The sequence below is a fragment of the Phyllostomus discolor genome, chromosome 1 (assembly GCF_004126475.2).
Source record: "Phyllostomus discolor isolate MPI-MPIP mPhyDis1 chromosome 1, mPhyDis1.pri.v3, whole genome shotgun sequence".
In the NCBI taxonomy this organism is placed as follows: domain Eukaryota; kingdom Metazoa; phylum Chordata; class Mammalia; order Chiroptera; family Phyllostomidae; genus Phyllostomus; species Phyllostomus discolor.
Window position 1 is genome coordinate 195,871,040 of NC_040903.2, and position 12,043 is coordinate 195,883,082.

A 12,043-nucleotide genomic window follows, 5' to 3' on the forward strand; every position below is an offset into this window, starting at 1 on the left:
GTACTCGAGCATGAAGTACACTTACAGGAATGAGCCAGGCGAGAACGCTATGAGGGAGGAGCAGTAGCTGTAGGAACAAGATCTATCAGAATGAGAGTGGATGGGATCCCGAGCCAAGCAGAGGGGTGGCCTTTGATGAGAACGGAGATACTTCTTTGGGAAGCAGGAGGGGAGGCAGAGAACTTGCGCTCATTTGGAACTAGTAGATTTGGCAGGGGAAAATGAGGAAGCGTTCCTACTGGCTAGGTTCTATTTTCCCCATGAAGTGTGGAGAGGTGAAAGTGAAGGGAAATAGAGAGGGGTTCAAGAGGCTTGAGAACGTAAGAGAATGTGTGAAATTGTCTTTTGGAGATGTGAAAAGCAAACAGTGAAGTGTGGCAGGACTCATGGGCAGTATGGATGCATGTCTGAAATCTGTGGTCATCAAATGAAAGATCTGTCAGCACAAATGTGTTTTTTTCTCCAGCGATGTTCATGTACACAAATACAGGCCTACAGGAAGGGAACAGATGCATTTAACCAAGGTTATCACTTTTCCAGGCAAGTATGACCAAAGGAAGGGAGGTATTAGCTAAGAGCGCTTGAAAGGGAGGGATAATAACAACGAAGCTAAAATCTAAGCTGGATGAGGTGGGAAGTGAACACGAGAGAGATACTGACAACAAAAAAAAGTGGTGGGTAGAAACAGGTGGTACTAAAATGGCCATACTGGAAGTATTGAAGATGGTGATTAGAAAATAGAATGCTGGCAGCTGCGATTTTAAAGCTGAGGTGCTTACTGATGATGGCTTGGTTTAGGTTCTGGCAGTGGAAGTGGGTGGCTCGGGTGGGGTAGAGAAAAATATCATTGGAGGTATGGAGGTGAAGGAACTGAGAGGCCGAAGTATTCGGTAGATCATCCACATGGTTGCTGAAGTCACAACAAAGGTGGTGGAGAAATTGTGGGAAGGAAGAGTAAGTAGATATCCCACGGGTGCAGACCGTGGTAGAGGGTGGAGCCCAGATGCAGGCTGAGCTCCAACTGCCTTCCAGTTCTAGGCTCTACCGTAGGCTGGTTCACAGACTCATTCTTTTCCCTCTGTCCTTATGTCGGGTAAAGGGCCCAGGAGCCGGTCTGCTTGGGATTTCCAAAGGAGGTGATCTCTGCCTCTCCATGGCCTTATTCCTGAAGGGCATCACTGCCGCCGTCATAATCAATGGCTCAGCAGTCAATGTTGTAGGAGACTTACACTACAGGGGCGAGACCCTGCCCGCTATGGGTGTACACTTATATCGAATCAAGGTGACCAAAGACAGCCTTGCAGACATTTTGGATATCCTGAACAACCCTTTGGAAGAATCTGACCAGAAGTGCCTCATTCCTGTGGAAAGGGCTGAGAGTGCCTTCCTGTTCCTTCTAGGTCAGGATGACCGCAACTGGAGGAGTGAATTTTATGCTAATGAGGCCTCTAAACACCTGCAGGCCCATGGTAGGGAGAAGCCCCAGATCATCTGTTACCCTGCAGTGGGACATTTCATTGAGCCCTCCTTACTTTCCCTTGTGCCTGGCTTCCCTGCACACCTTGGTGGGCAGACCTGTCATCTGGGGAGGGGAGCTGAGGGCTCATGCCATGGCCCAGGTGGATGCTTGGAAGCAGCTTTAGATTTTCTCCCACAAACACCTGGGTGGGGAAAAGGGGCTAATCCCACCAAAACTGTAATCTTTTACTTGATTGTGTGGCATCTCTGGTGCTAATTAATCTTGGGAACATCTGTTACAATTAGTGTGCATGTGTAGTTTCTTTTAAAGATTTTATTTACTTATTTTTAGAGAAGGGAACGGAGGAAGAAAGCAAGGAAAAGAAACATCAATGTGAGAGAGAAATACCCACCTGTAGCCTTTCATACATGCCCCAACCAGGGATCAAATCCGCAACCCAGACGTGTGCTTTGACCAGGAATCAAACCAGCCACCTTTCGCTTTGTGGGACAATGCCCAACTAACTGAGCCACACTAGTTAGGGCTGTAGTTTTTTTCTTTTTAATAATTACTTAAGAGTTTTTCCCTCCTCACTGTTAAAATGAACTTAGCAATGAGTTTCCAAGATTTTTATAAACTATTTCCCTTTCAGTTGTTTGGGAGAGGAAAGGGATTCTGCAGAAAAATACAATAGATGGGGAGCATTTGAGATCTTGCTCCTAGGCATATGCCCTCATTTTGGCTCAAATAAACTTTTTTCAATTTTGTATTAAGTTATTGGGGTGACATTGGTTAATAGGATCATATAGGTTTCAAGTGTACCTTGCTACGATACAAGGTCTGTATATTGCACTCTGTGCCCACCACCCAAAGTCAGACCAACTTTCCTCGCCATATATGAAGCCCCTCCCACCCCTCACCACCACCCTAAATAAACTCTTATAAAAATTAACAACAATGGGGGGGGGCGGGTCAGGGGAAACCAATGGGGGGAAATGGGGACAACTGTAATAGAACAACAATAAAAAAGTTAATGAGAACAAACAACACAACGGGTAGAAAAGGCATGCTTTTTAGTCTCTCACAAAACACAAGGCTTTAGGTCTGAAAGGAAAAGTGAGTAACACTGATTAACAGTAACTGGTACATAACGGTGCTCAGCAATTATTTATTTAGTTATTTACCATGGTTGAACTTGGTTAATAATTAACTTGATTTAATAAGTGATCACCATAGAAGAAAAGCATATAATATAAAAAATATTATGAGATTTGAGTTCTTCCTTCAAGAATGGAAGCAAACATCTTAGCTGTAAATTACTAGTTAGATTACTACTTGATGTGAAACTACTGAAAGTTTTCATAGCAAACATATTTTCAGTTCCTCAATGTCTTCTCCTTGGATAAATAAGTATTTTCCTAGTGCAAATACATTTCAAATTACATTTCTATTTTTGATTTAGTTGATCAAAAATATCAACTTTATGATTTAGTTGTTTTGAAAGCTGGCAAAATATTATTTAGATGAATTACATAAGTGATTATTAAAATAAATGATGAGAAAATGAATAAATGAATATTTATATCACTTGATATAAATAGTACCATAATAGGCTTAAGTAAACTTTTCTTAAAGCTTATGGCATTTTTTACTTTAAATAAATTAATTTACAGTTATGGTGTTATTTCCTCAATTATCTTTTAAATAAAGCAATTCTTGACATTTCCCCCCTGTAAATAATACAGTGCTTTTTGTTTTGTCAGCTTGTTCTTGTACACTACTGCGTGCTTGTCATTTAATCCTCGCCAATCTGTGTAATGGAGGTGTCATCTTCATTTTACCCATGAGGAAACCAAGTCTCAGAGAAGTTCTTCACGCAGTAAACATAGAGCTGGGGCTCAGTTTACCCAAATCCTCTTTCTTCTCTTTGTTAAGCTGCTTCCCTTGTCTCTGTGGTCCTTCACTATATTTGGGCCCAGAGCCATGTGTCCATCAATTTCTGCCTCTTCTCATCCACACAGCAGAATGCACATTTGTGTATATTCATTCACATTCGCACACACAGTGTCGTGTTCTTCAGGTGTATCACCACGAATTCCAGTACAGCCCATCCATGCTCTTTGCAGGATAGCCAACTGGGAACTGTGGAGAATATGGCAGAGTTGAACCAGCTCATTGGAGTTTTAAGGACTTGTAAACTGTCAAACCAGTATAATTTCTTAAGTTTTTCATAGCAAACTTTTCATTTTCTACTTACATGTTGAAGTCTACCAGTGTCCAATACTTTGTTTTTATTTTTTCTCTTACTTCTATGGTGATATTAACACAGATAATGAGTTTACTTCATTTGCTGACTAACAGAAAAGAAATGAGACAATTCCCTGCCTGGAGTAGAAAAATACGTGATTTTCTCAGACTCACAGTCAGCCAACCCTCACTCTGGGGCTTCTCTTCTCTGCATCAGTTGTTCAGAGTGTCAAGACAAACTGCTGACTGAGCTAACCGTTGAGGATATTGTATCCTTCATACCTGTTGAGAGATTAATCAGAAATAGGTTCTAGGAATATGACACAGACTTCTTCCTCACCATTTTGACAGCATCCATTTGTGCTCTATTTCAATTCTTGTTACTATTTCAACATTACCAAACTTTTGCTAGGCAGAAATTTTACCTCTGTCCTCTTAGGGTTTCCGGTTGGGCTGGAGAATTAAATTAACATAAAACAGATGAACAAGAAAAAAGCAGGGGTGGGATAGAGGGTGGGAGGTAGGGATGGCTGGAGTGGGGGGAATGGTGTGTGTGTGGGGGAAATGGAGACAACTGTATTTGAACAACAATGAAAAAAAAAACCTAAAAAATACTAATTTTATTTTTACATGGACAGAAAGTCTCCACAAGAAAATGAACAAGTGGCAAAACCTAAGTACTTATATACTAGATTGATCAGAGTGGTAACTGTGGAAAAGTAAAATATATGAGGGAGACTAAAGGAAGAGGAATTATTTTAGCAAGGTCTTGTGCAGGATCCTTCAGCATTAACTCCTATTTCTGGTGATAAGACTCTTTCTTCTTCCTGATACGGGGAAGACAGCTCTCATGTTAGAGTTTCACCCTGGGGAAAAAAAGAGGACAGGGGCCCTTCTTTCACCTGCTGTTTTCCAAGTGACTTTACCTCAAAATAATCAATATGCCAAAATGACATATTTGGGGTAGCATTCCCAGAGCCCCTTCACCTGCCCTGTTTCCACAGTGTCTCTCGTCTCCACTTGATTTTGAGACCTGAAGATAAACTGAGGGAGAATTTCCATCTTGCTACTATGTGCTTAATTTCTTCTTGTTTCCTAAAATGTATTTTCTAATGTCAAATCCCTTGTTCAAATCTAAATAACAAGTCTCCTTAAAGTCAATTTCCAACTTCCTTTTTTCCAGTAATAGTCATAACTCCTGCTAATCCCATATTTCCTTTCTCTGAATTAAAAAGTTTTCTTTTCTTGCCCTGGCTGGTGTGGCTCAGTGGATTGAGTGCCAGCCAGTGAACCCGAAGGTCACCAGTTCTGTTCCCAATCAGGGCACATGCCTGGGTTTCAGGGCCAGGTCCCCAGTGGGGGGGCGCAAGAAGCAACCACACATTTACGTTCCCCTCCCTCCCCTCCCTCCCTTTCCCTCTCTTTAAAAATAAATAAAATCTTTTAATACTTTTTTCTTTTGTTGCTCTCACTTCTAAAAAGCCATCAATATCATAATGGGTCTCCTCCACTGCTCTAGGGATACTTCCAAGTGCTTCCTCAGCATACATTACTGGTGTCCCTTTTTATAAGTCCTGATTTTCATTCAGGTATTGCCCTGCGGGCTTCAGGGAAAGCTAACTGCACTCTGGCGCAAGGACAATGAAGGTGATCTGTGTTTGGTTTAAGCCAATCTCAACATTCCATCCAGGGGAAAGTATGTGATTTCAGTCGCATGGAATTCTCTCTCGCCCACCAAACATGAACAAAGAAGCAGTAAGCCCCATTACTCTGGCAGCCACCTTCGGATACCACGAATGGCAGAGCTGGCAGGAAGAAACAGTTCTTGGTGTCACCACTGAGCGAAAGCAGAAAGACAAAACACACCGAAGGGTTCATTCCCATAAAATGCAGTAAAAAACAAACAAACAAACACTCGAACCCGTTTTGTTGGAACTAGGATAACACATCTTTGGGGAAGGGTTTCTGTATCTGAGTGATTAGGCAGGTATGTTCGGAGTGTGAAAATTCGTTGAACTGTACATTTAGGATGTGTGCACTTTTCTGTGTATACGTTATAATCCACTAAAAGTTTTTTTGCTTTTTTTTAAGTTACCCTGTTCAGTGGAGGGAATGGAATTCTTGGAATTCTACCTAAACTCATTCTTGGTTTCACCACGAATCGATTACTCAACAACGTTCACTTCCACAAGTGAGAGTGGCCCGATGCTATTAAGTATCTTCTGGGTCCAGCGCCGCACCTACACCTCAGCCTTTCCCCGCCGCCCCCGCCTTTGGTCGAGAGAACCACCTGGTGCTTTTACCGCAGATGAGTCCGGGGCGCGTGGTCCAAGGCATTGATGAACCCAGACGCCTCCAGAGGCCACTCAGCAGCCAATCGCTCTGGGAGCTTGAGAACCCTTGCTCCAGTCCCACCTCCTCCCCGCTTGCGGGGGGTTGGGTTCCAGCCCCGCCCCCAGCCTCCAAGCGAGCTGCACAGTCTGCAGGTGCGCGAACAGTCTGCAGGTGCGCGAGGCAGGAATGGCGGCGACCCTGACGCTGTACCCAAGCAGCCGCTGCCGTTGGGACCAGCCCGTACGCATCGTCGTGCGCGGCCTGGCTCAGAGGCAGCCGGTCACACTGCGCTCGTCCCTGCGTGACGAGAAAGGCACGCTCTTCCGGGCCCACGCGCGCTACTGCGCTGATGCTGGCGGCGAGCTGGACCTGATGCGCGTGCCAGCCCTAGGCGGCAGCTTCGCGGGGCTCGAACCCATGGGGCTCCTCTGGGCCCTGGAGCCCGAGAAGCCTTTTTGGAAGTTTCAGAAGCTGGACGTGCAAACGCCCTGCTTCGTGGAGCTGGAGGTGCTCGACGGCCACGAGCCCGAGGGAGGGCGTCTCCTGGGCCGGGCGGTGCACCAGCGAGACTTCCTTGCACCCGGGGTGCGGCGGGAGCCGGTGCGAGCGGGCCGGGTGCGCGCCACGCTCTTCTTGCCGCCTGGTGAGCCTGGGTTGCCTGCGGTAAACTCTTCAATGAGAAGGGACCTTGTTGAGTTTTCTTCTCTAAAGGAACTTGTTTTCCTTTTCAGTAGTGGCTCAGGGAGCTGTGTTCTTCCCTTTGATTTACAGGAACTCACTAAATTAGAAAGATCCCTCAAAGGAAAGCAAAATCTTTGCATTATATAATACCTTCCCTTTATACTATTCCTTCTCCAGGACCTGGACCTTTCCCCGGAATCATTGATCTCTTTGGTCTTGGAGGGGGCCTGTTGGAATATCGAGCAAGCCTTCTGGCTGGCAATGGCTTTGCCACATTGGCTCTAGCTTATTGTGACTTTGAAGATCTCCCCAATGCATTCGGCAACATAAATCTGGACTACTTTGAAGAAGCCCTGTGCTACATGCTTCAACACCCCGAGGTTCTGCTAATGTCCTTTACTGTATCGTGCTCCCTAGATATATCTCCAGAAGGTGTCGCTTTGCACTCGCTTGTGCCAGGTGCTGCCATGCTGTTCTTTCAGAGATTTCTTTTGGAGACTTCCTTGACTTTATGTGACTATTTCCACTTTCTCTGTCAGATGCATTAATCGTGCAGACTAAATCATAAAATATATGCGATATTTTATTTGTAGGAATTATTTAATAACATCAAGTTTTCTTATGTTATATGGAGCTGCTAATTTGTTTGCTTTGCCTACTTGTTTTTCAGTCCTTTTCTGACAACAGAGTATGTTCTCAGATTTTGATCAGAACTTGCCCACCCATTTCAGAAGCTAAGAATGACATAATAGGACTTTGAAATCTAACTTTGTTTCTATGAAGTTAATCATTTGTTAACATATTTAGATGGGGTCTGTGGAATACTTCACTTCTTGAAACAGAACATGGTTCCACACAGTTACCACACTCAAGCTAGTTGAGACTTCGGTTATACCCGCCTGAACTCGGCAGGTGCCGTGACTCCACAATAGTTCTCTAGTGAACTGTTCTCTGGAATGTGTGTTACCAATTCCCAAACTTGCCCGAGAGTGCAAGATGTATTTGCTGTGTCCAGCCCGATATTCTTTACTATGTGGGAAGAAACTCCTATCAGCTTAGTTTGATTCTCTTGTGCCCAGTTCATAAATTAAAGCTAGAGGCACATCTAGTTGCATTTAGAAAAAACATTTTTCTGTGTGGTGGGTTCTTGACCCTTTACTCTTCTCCCTTCTTTTCTTCCAGGTAAGGGGCCCCGGTATTGGCCTTCTGGGCATTTCTGCAGGGGCTGATATCTGTCTCTCCATGGCCTCATTTTTGAAGAACATCTCAGCTACAGTGTCCATCAATGGATCTGGGTTTAGTACAAACAGAGCCATATGCTACAAGGAGACTCATGTCCCACCGCTGGGCTACGACGTGAGGAAAAGCAAGATAGTTTTCTCAGGCATCCTGGGCATTGTGGATGTGCTGAATGATCCTGTAGGAAAGTGTGAAAACCCCTGCATGATTCCAATAGAGAAGGCTCAGGGACCGATCCTCTTCATCGTTGGTCAGGATGACCGTCACTGGAGGAGTGAGTTATTGGCCCAGATAGCCTCTGAACGGTTACAGGCCCATGGAAAGGAAAAACCCCAGATCATCTCTTACCCTGGGACTGGGCATTACATTGAGCCTCCTTACTTCCCCATGTGCCCAGCTTCCCCGCACACAATAATGAAAAAGCCTGTGATGTGGGGTGGGGAGCCCAGGGCTCATTCTAGGGCCCAGGTAGATGCTTGGAAGCATATTCTGACCTTCTTCTATACACATCTTGTAGGTACCCACAAGGGACCTTCTCCCAAGTTGTAGTGCATTGGTCTGTGGTTGACATGCGAGATACAAGATCAGATTCTAGTGTTTAATAATTGTATGTGAATAAATTGTCCCCTGAATGATATCAAATTCCTGTCATTAGTATTAATGATATATTTTAGGTAACTTTTTATTTTAAAGATTTTATTATTTTTAGAGAGAGAGGAAGGGAGGGAGAAAAACATCGATATGTGGTTGCCCCCTACTGGCGACCTGGCCTGCAACCCAGATATGTACCCTGACTGGGATTCAAACCAGTGACCCTTTCATTTGCAGGCTGGCACTCAATCCACTGAGCCACATCAGCCAGGGCTCTTTTAGGTAATTTTGGGGAATAAGTTATTTTTTCACTTATTTTACTAATGTAACAAATGCCTATTGTAGAAGATCCCAACAAAAAAGTAAAAAGCATCTTCACTGCTAAAATTTATGTTTTCTTGTAGATTTTTTTCTTTTACTTAACACTTGAAGCCATGGATGGAAACATAAAGCTGACCAAATACTGAGTTACTTTTTCCATCACTGGTAGAGAATGACCATCCAGTTTTTGCTCTTGGTTCAACCGCTGACAGCAGGGTAGAATTTTCACGGGCCAAAAGGGTGCAGAGAAGTGTTTCTTTTTCCTGTATCATAGTGGTTGTGTGTGTGTATGTGTGTTTCACTTACAGCCGCAGTCAATGTTTTGTACAGCATAGTGGTTAGACAGTTATATAGTTCACAAAGTGTTGCCTCTGATATTTCCAGTATCCACCTAAAACCATACATAGTTATTATAATATTCATTATATTCTCTATGCTATATTTATATCCACATGACTATTTTGTAACTACCAATTTGTACTCCTTAATCCTTTCCCCTTTTTTTGCCTAGTCCCCTAACTCCTCTCCCCTCTGGCAACCATCAGTTGGTTTCCTGTTTCTATTTTGTTTGTTTATATTGTTCTTTACATTCCACATGTAAGTGATATCATATAGTGTTTGTCTTTCTCTGACTGATTTATTTCACTTGCATAATACCCTCTAAGTCTATCCATGCTGTCTCAAAAGGTAAGATTTCTTTTTTATGGTCAAGTAACATTCCATTGTATATATGTACCACAGCTTTAAAAACATTTTTTTTTAGATTTTACTGAAGTTTAGAGAGAGGGGAAGGGAGGGAAAAAGAGAAGGAGCGAAACATCGATCAGTTACCCACAACCCAAGCATATGCCCTGACCAGGAGGAATTGAACTGGCAACCTTTTGGTCTGCAGTATAATGCCCAGCCCAAGGAGCCACACCAGTCAGGTCTGCACCACAGCTTTTTTATCCACTCTCCTATTGGCGGACACTTAGGATGCTCCCATATCTTGGCTATTGTAAGTAATGATGCAATGAGCATGAGGGTGCATATACCTTTCAAGTTAGTGTTTCGGGTTTCTTTGCATATATACCCAAAAGTGGAATCAAGAAGTGTTGATATATTTTATTAGAATGGTCAACAATAATACAAGTTATAAAATGAATTAATTTTCTGACACCAGTGAGTTGAGAGCCTAAAAGTCAGGTATCACAGAAATGTATCATGTATATAACAGGGAATTTTTGTGATCTAACACTATAGATGTAGTACCTTATCTCAGACAATAATAACCATCCTTTACTTCAGTGACTTTCCAACTTTATTCACTATTACCTACAGGAAAAAATACACTTTACATCATGACGTAAGACATAGACCCTTGTATGTATGTGTATAATTGAAATTATTAAATCACATAAACACATCTTAATTCCAGACCATTCAAAACTTGGTATATAAGTTACATAAACTGGAATTAGGAAACTGAACTCATTTCCACAGTTTATAATCTGTATTGTCTAAAGGCAATTATCTAAAATTAAGGCTATAAATGAAATTAATAAGCTCTTACTGAAATTAGGAACATCAGCATTTGAGCTGTCTGTCACTAGCAGAACCAGTAAGCAGAGACAAGGATTGAATATTGTGGACACTTTATTCAGATGTCTGGAGATCTGAGAAGATGGCAGGTTATGTACCGTAAAAGACCGTCTTATACTTCATCTCAAGATGACCTTTTTTATGAGAATAGAAAAGTAGGTAAGGGGTTTGGAATTCAAGGAAAACGTGAATCAGATAAAAGCTTCAGTCCTGCGAGTTTCCTAGCATCCTCTCATCTTATCCCAGTCCTGGGCTGTAGCTGTCTCTCCCTGGAGTACAGTGGCTCAGATGCCATCGTGATCCCTTGCAGTCCTCCTGGGACACAAAAGTCCTCCTGGAGACAGGGTTGGTCATACCTCCAGTCCCTGGAACATAGCTTTTTACATGCATTCATTACTAAGCTTATTACCTATAACTTAAAAGTAAAAATTTTCCACCTCTTAAGTTCCCCCATCATTACTACTGGAAACAACATATTAGTCAACACATATAGCAAAATGCATTCAGGAGAAGCAAAAAAGACAAGTGATTGTTGATTACCAACTTGTTTCCTCTCTCCCCCACATACCCATTCCTAAGACCTGATGATACTGCCTCCTTTGAATTATCTCCATTGTAAACCATGGCCATACTTCTTTGTGGGCACTCTTTTTTTTTTTTCTTCTCCTATTTGGTCTTCTGGTTCAACCTTTTCCCAAACCATCTTCACTCTGATGCCAAGGTAATTTTTCTAAACTCCAAATCTGACGATGTATGCTTGTCTTTAAAATCCCAATGATCTGTCTCCTGCTCCTCTTAGCCTCATCTCTCACTGTTCCCCTCTTAAAACACTCCACTCCAGATATGTCAGACTTCTTGCTTTTATATAAGCTGTCCCTTCCTCTGTGAATCTCTCTCTGACCCATGACACGTACTGTTGACCACTATGTCCCTGGTTCCCCAGGCTATGTTATAAGTACCTGCGTGTCGTAGCTCCTATGACGTGTCTGTACTTACTTCTTATTGTTCAGTTTTTCCCTCTACACTGTGAGGTCCCTGCAGATCTAAAGGGTATCTTATTTATTTTTTAATCCCCAGCATCTAGTACCTAGTAGGTACCAATACATTTCTCTCAGATGAACTGATTTTTTCAAAGTATAGTTAAGAGAATGAAAAATCATAGAGTATGAAAAAAACCTCTGCAAAGCCCATATTTCATCAAGGACTGGTATCCAGAATATACAAATAACTCTTAAAGCTTAACAATAGGAAAAAAATTCAATTTTATAAAAGGCACAAGAAGCCCCGGCTGGCGTAGCTCAGTGGATTGAGCGCAGGTTGCAAACCAAAGTGTCGCAGGTTCTATTCCCAGTCAGGGTACATGCCTGGGTTGCAGGCCACGGCCCCTAGCAACTGCACATTGATGCTTCTCTCTCTCTCTCTTTCTCCCTCCTTTCCCTCTCTAAAAAATAAATAAATCAAATTTTTTAAAAAGGCACAAGATTAGACACCTCATGGCAAATAATCTCATGAAAAGATGCTCAACACCATATGTCATCAGGAATTAACAGATTCAAACAACACACCTACTAGAAAGACTAAAATCCAAAC

At 42.7% G+C, this 12,043-nt stretch overlaps 2 protein-coding genes across 2 annotated transcripts; both read left to right on the forward strand.

Annotated features, from left to right (window-relative positions):
- The first annotated feature begins 888 nt into the window (after positions 1-888).
- Positions 889-1,700, forward strand: LOC114492151 (acyl-coenzyme A thioesterase 1-like). Its single transcript, XM_028506337.2, is given in 2 exon segments — positions 889-1,522; positions 1,524-1,700. Coding segments are annotated over 2 exon segments (696 nt in total). The 5' UTR covers positions 889-1,003.
- Positions 1,701-6,200: 4,500 nt separating this feature from the next.
- Positions 6,201-8,679, forward strand: LOC114493134 (peroxisomal succinyl-coenzyme A thioesterase-like). The gene is made up of 3 exons (XM_028507856.2): positions 6,201-6,683; positions 6,899-7,101; positions 7,904-8,679. Exons 1-3 carry the CDS (start codon positions 6,227-6,229, stop codon positions 8,507-8,509), a joined length of 1,266 nt encoding a protein of 421 aa, XP_028363657.1. The 5' UTR covers positions 6,201-6,226; the 3' UTR covers positions 8,510-8,679.
- Positions 8,680-12,043: the final 3,364 nt, after the last annotated feature.

Excerpts from the sequence above, each read along its gene's own strand:
- LOC114493134 (XM_028507856.2), top strand. The coding sequence starts at position 6,227 with ATGGCGGCGACCCTGACGCTGTACCCAAGCAGCCGCTGCCGTTGGGAC. Across the intron at positions 6,684-6,898 it reads CACGCTCTTCTTGCCGCCTG|GACCTGGACCTTTCCCCGGA; the intron begins GTGAGCCTGGGT and ends TTCCTTCTCCAG. Across the intron at positions 7,102-7,903 it reads ACATGCTTCAACACCCCGAG|GTAAGGGGCCCCGGTATTGG; the intron begins GTTCTGCTAATG and ends CTTTTCTTCCAG.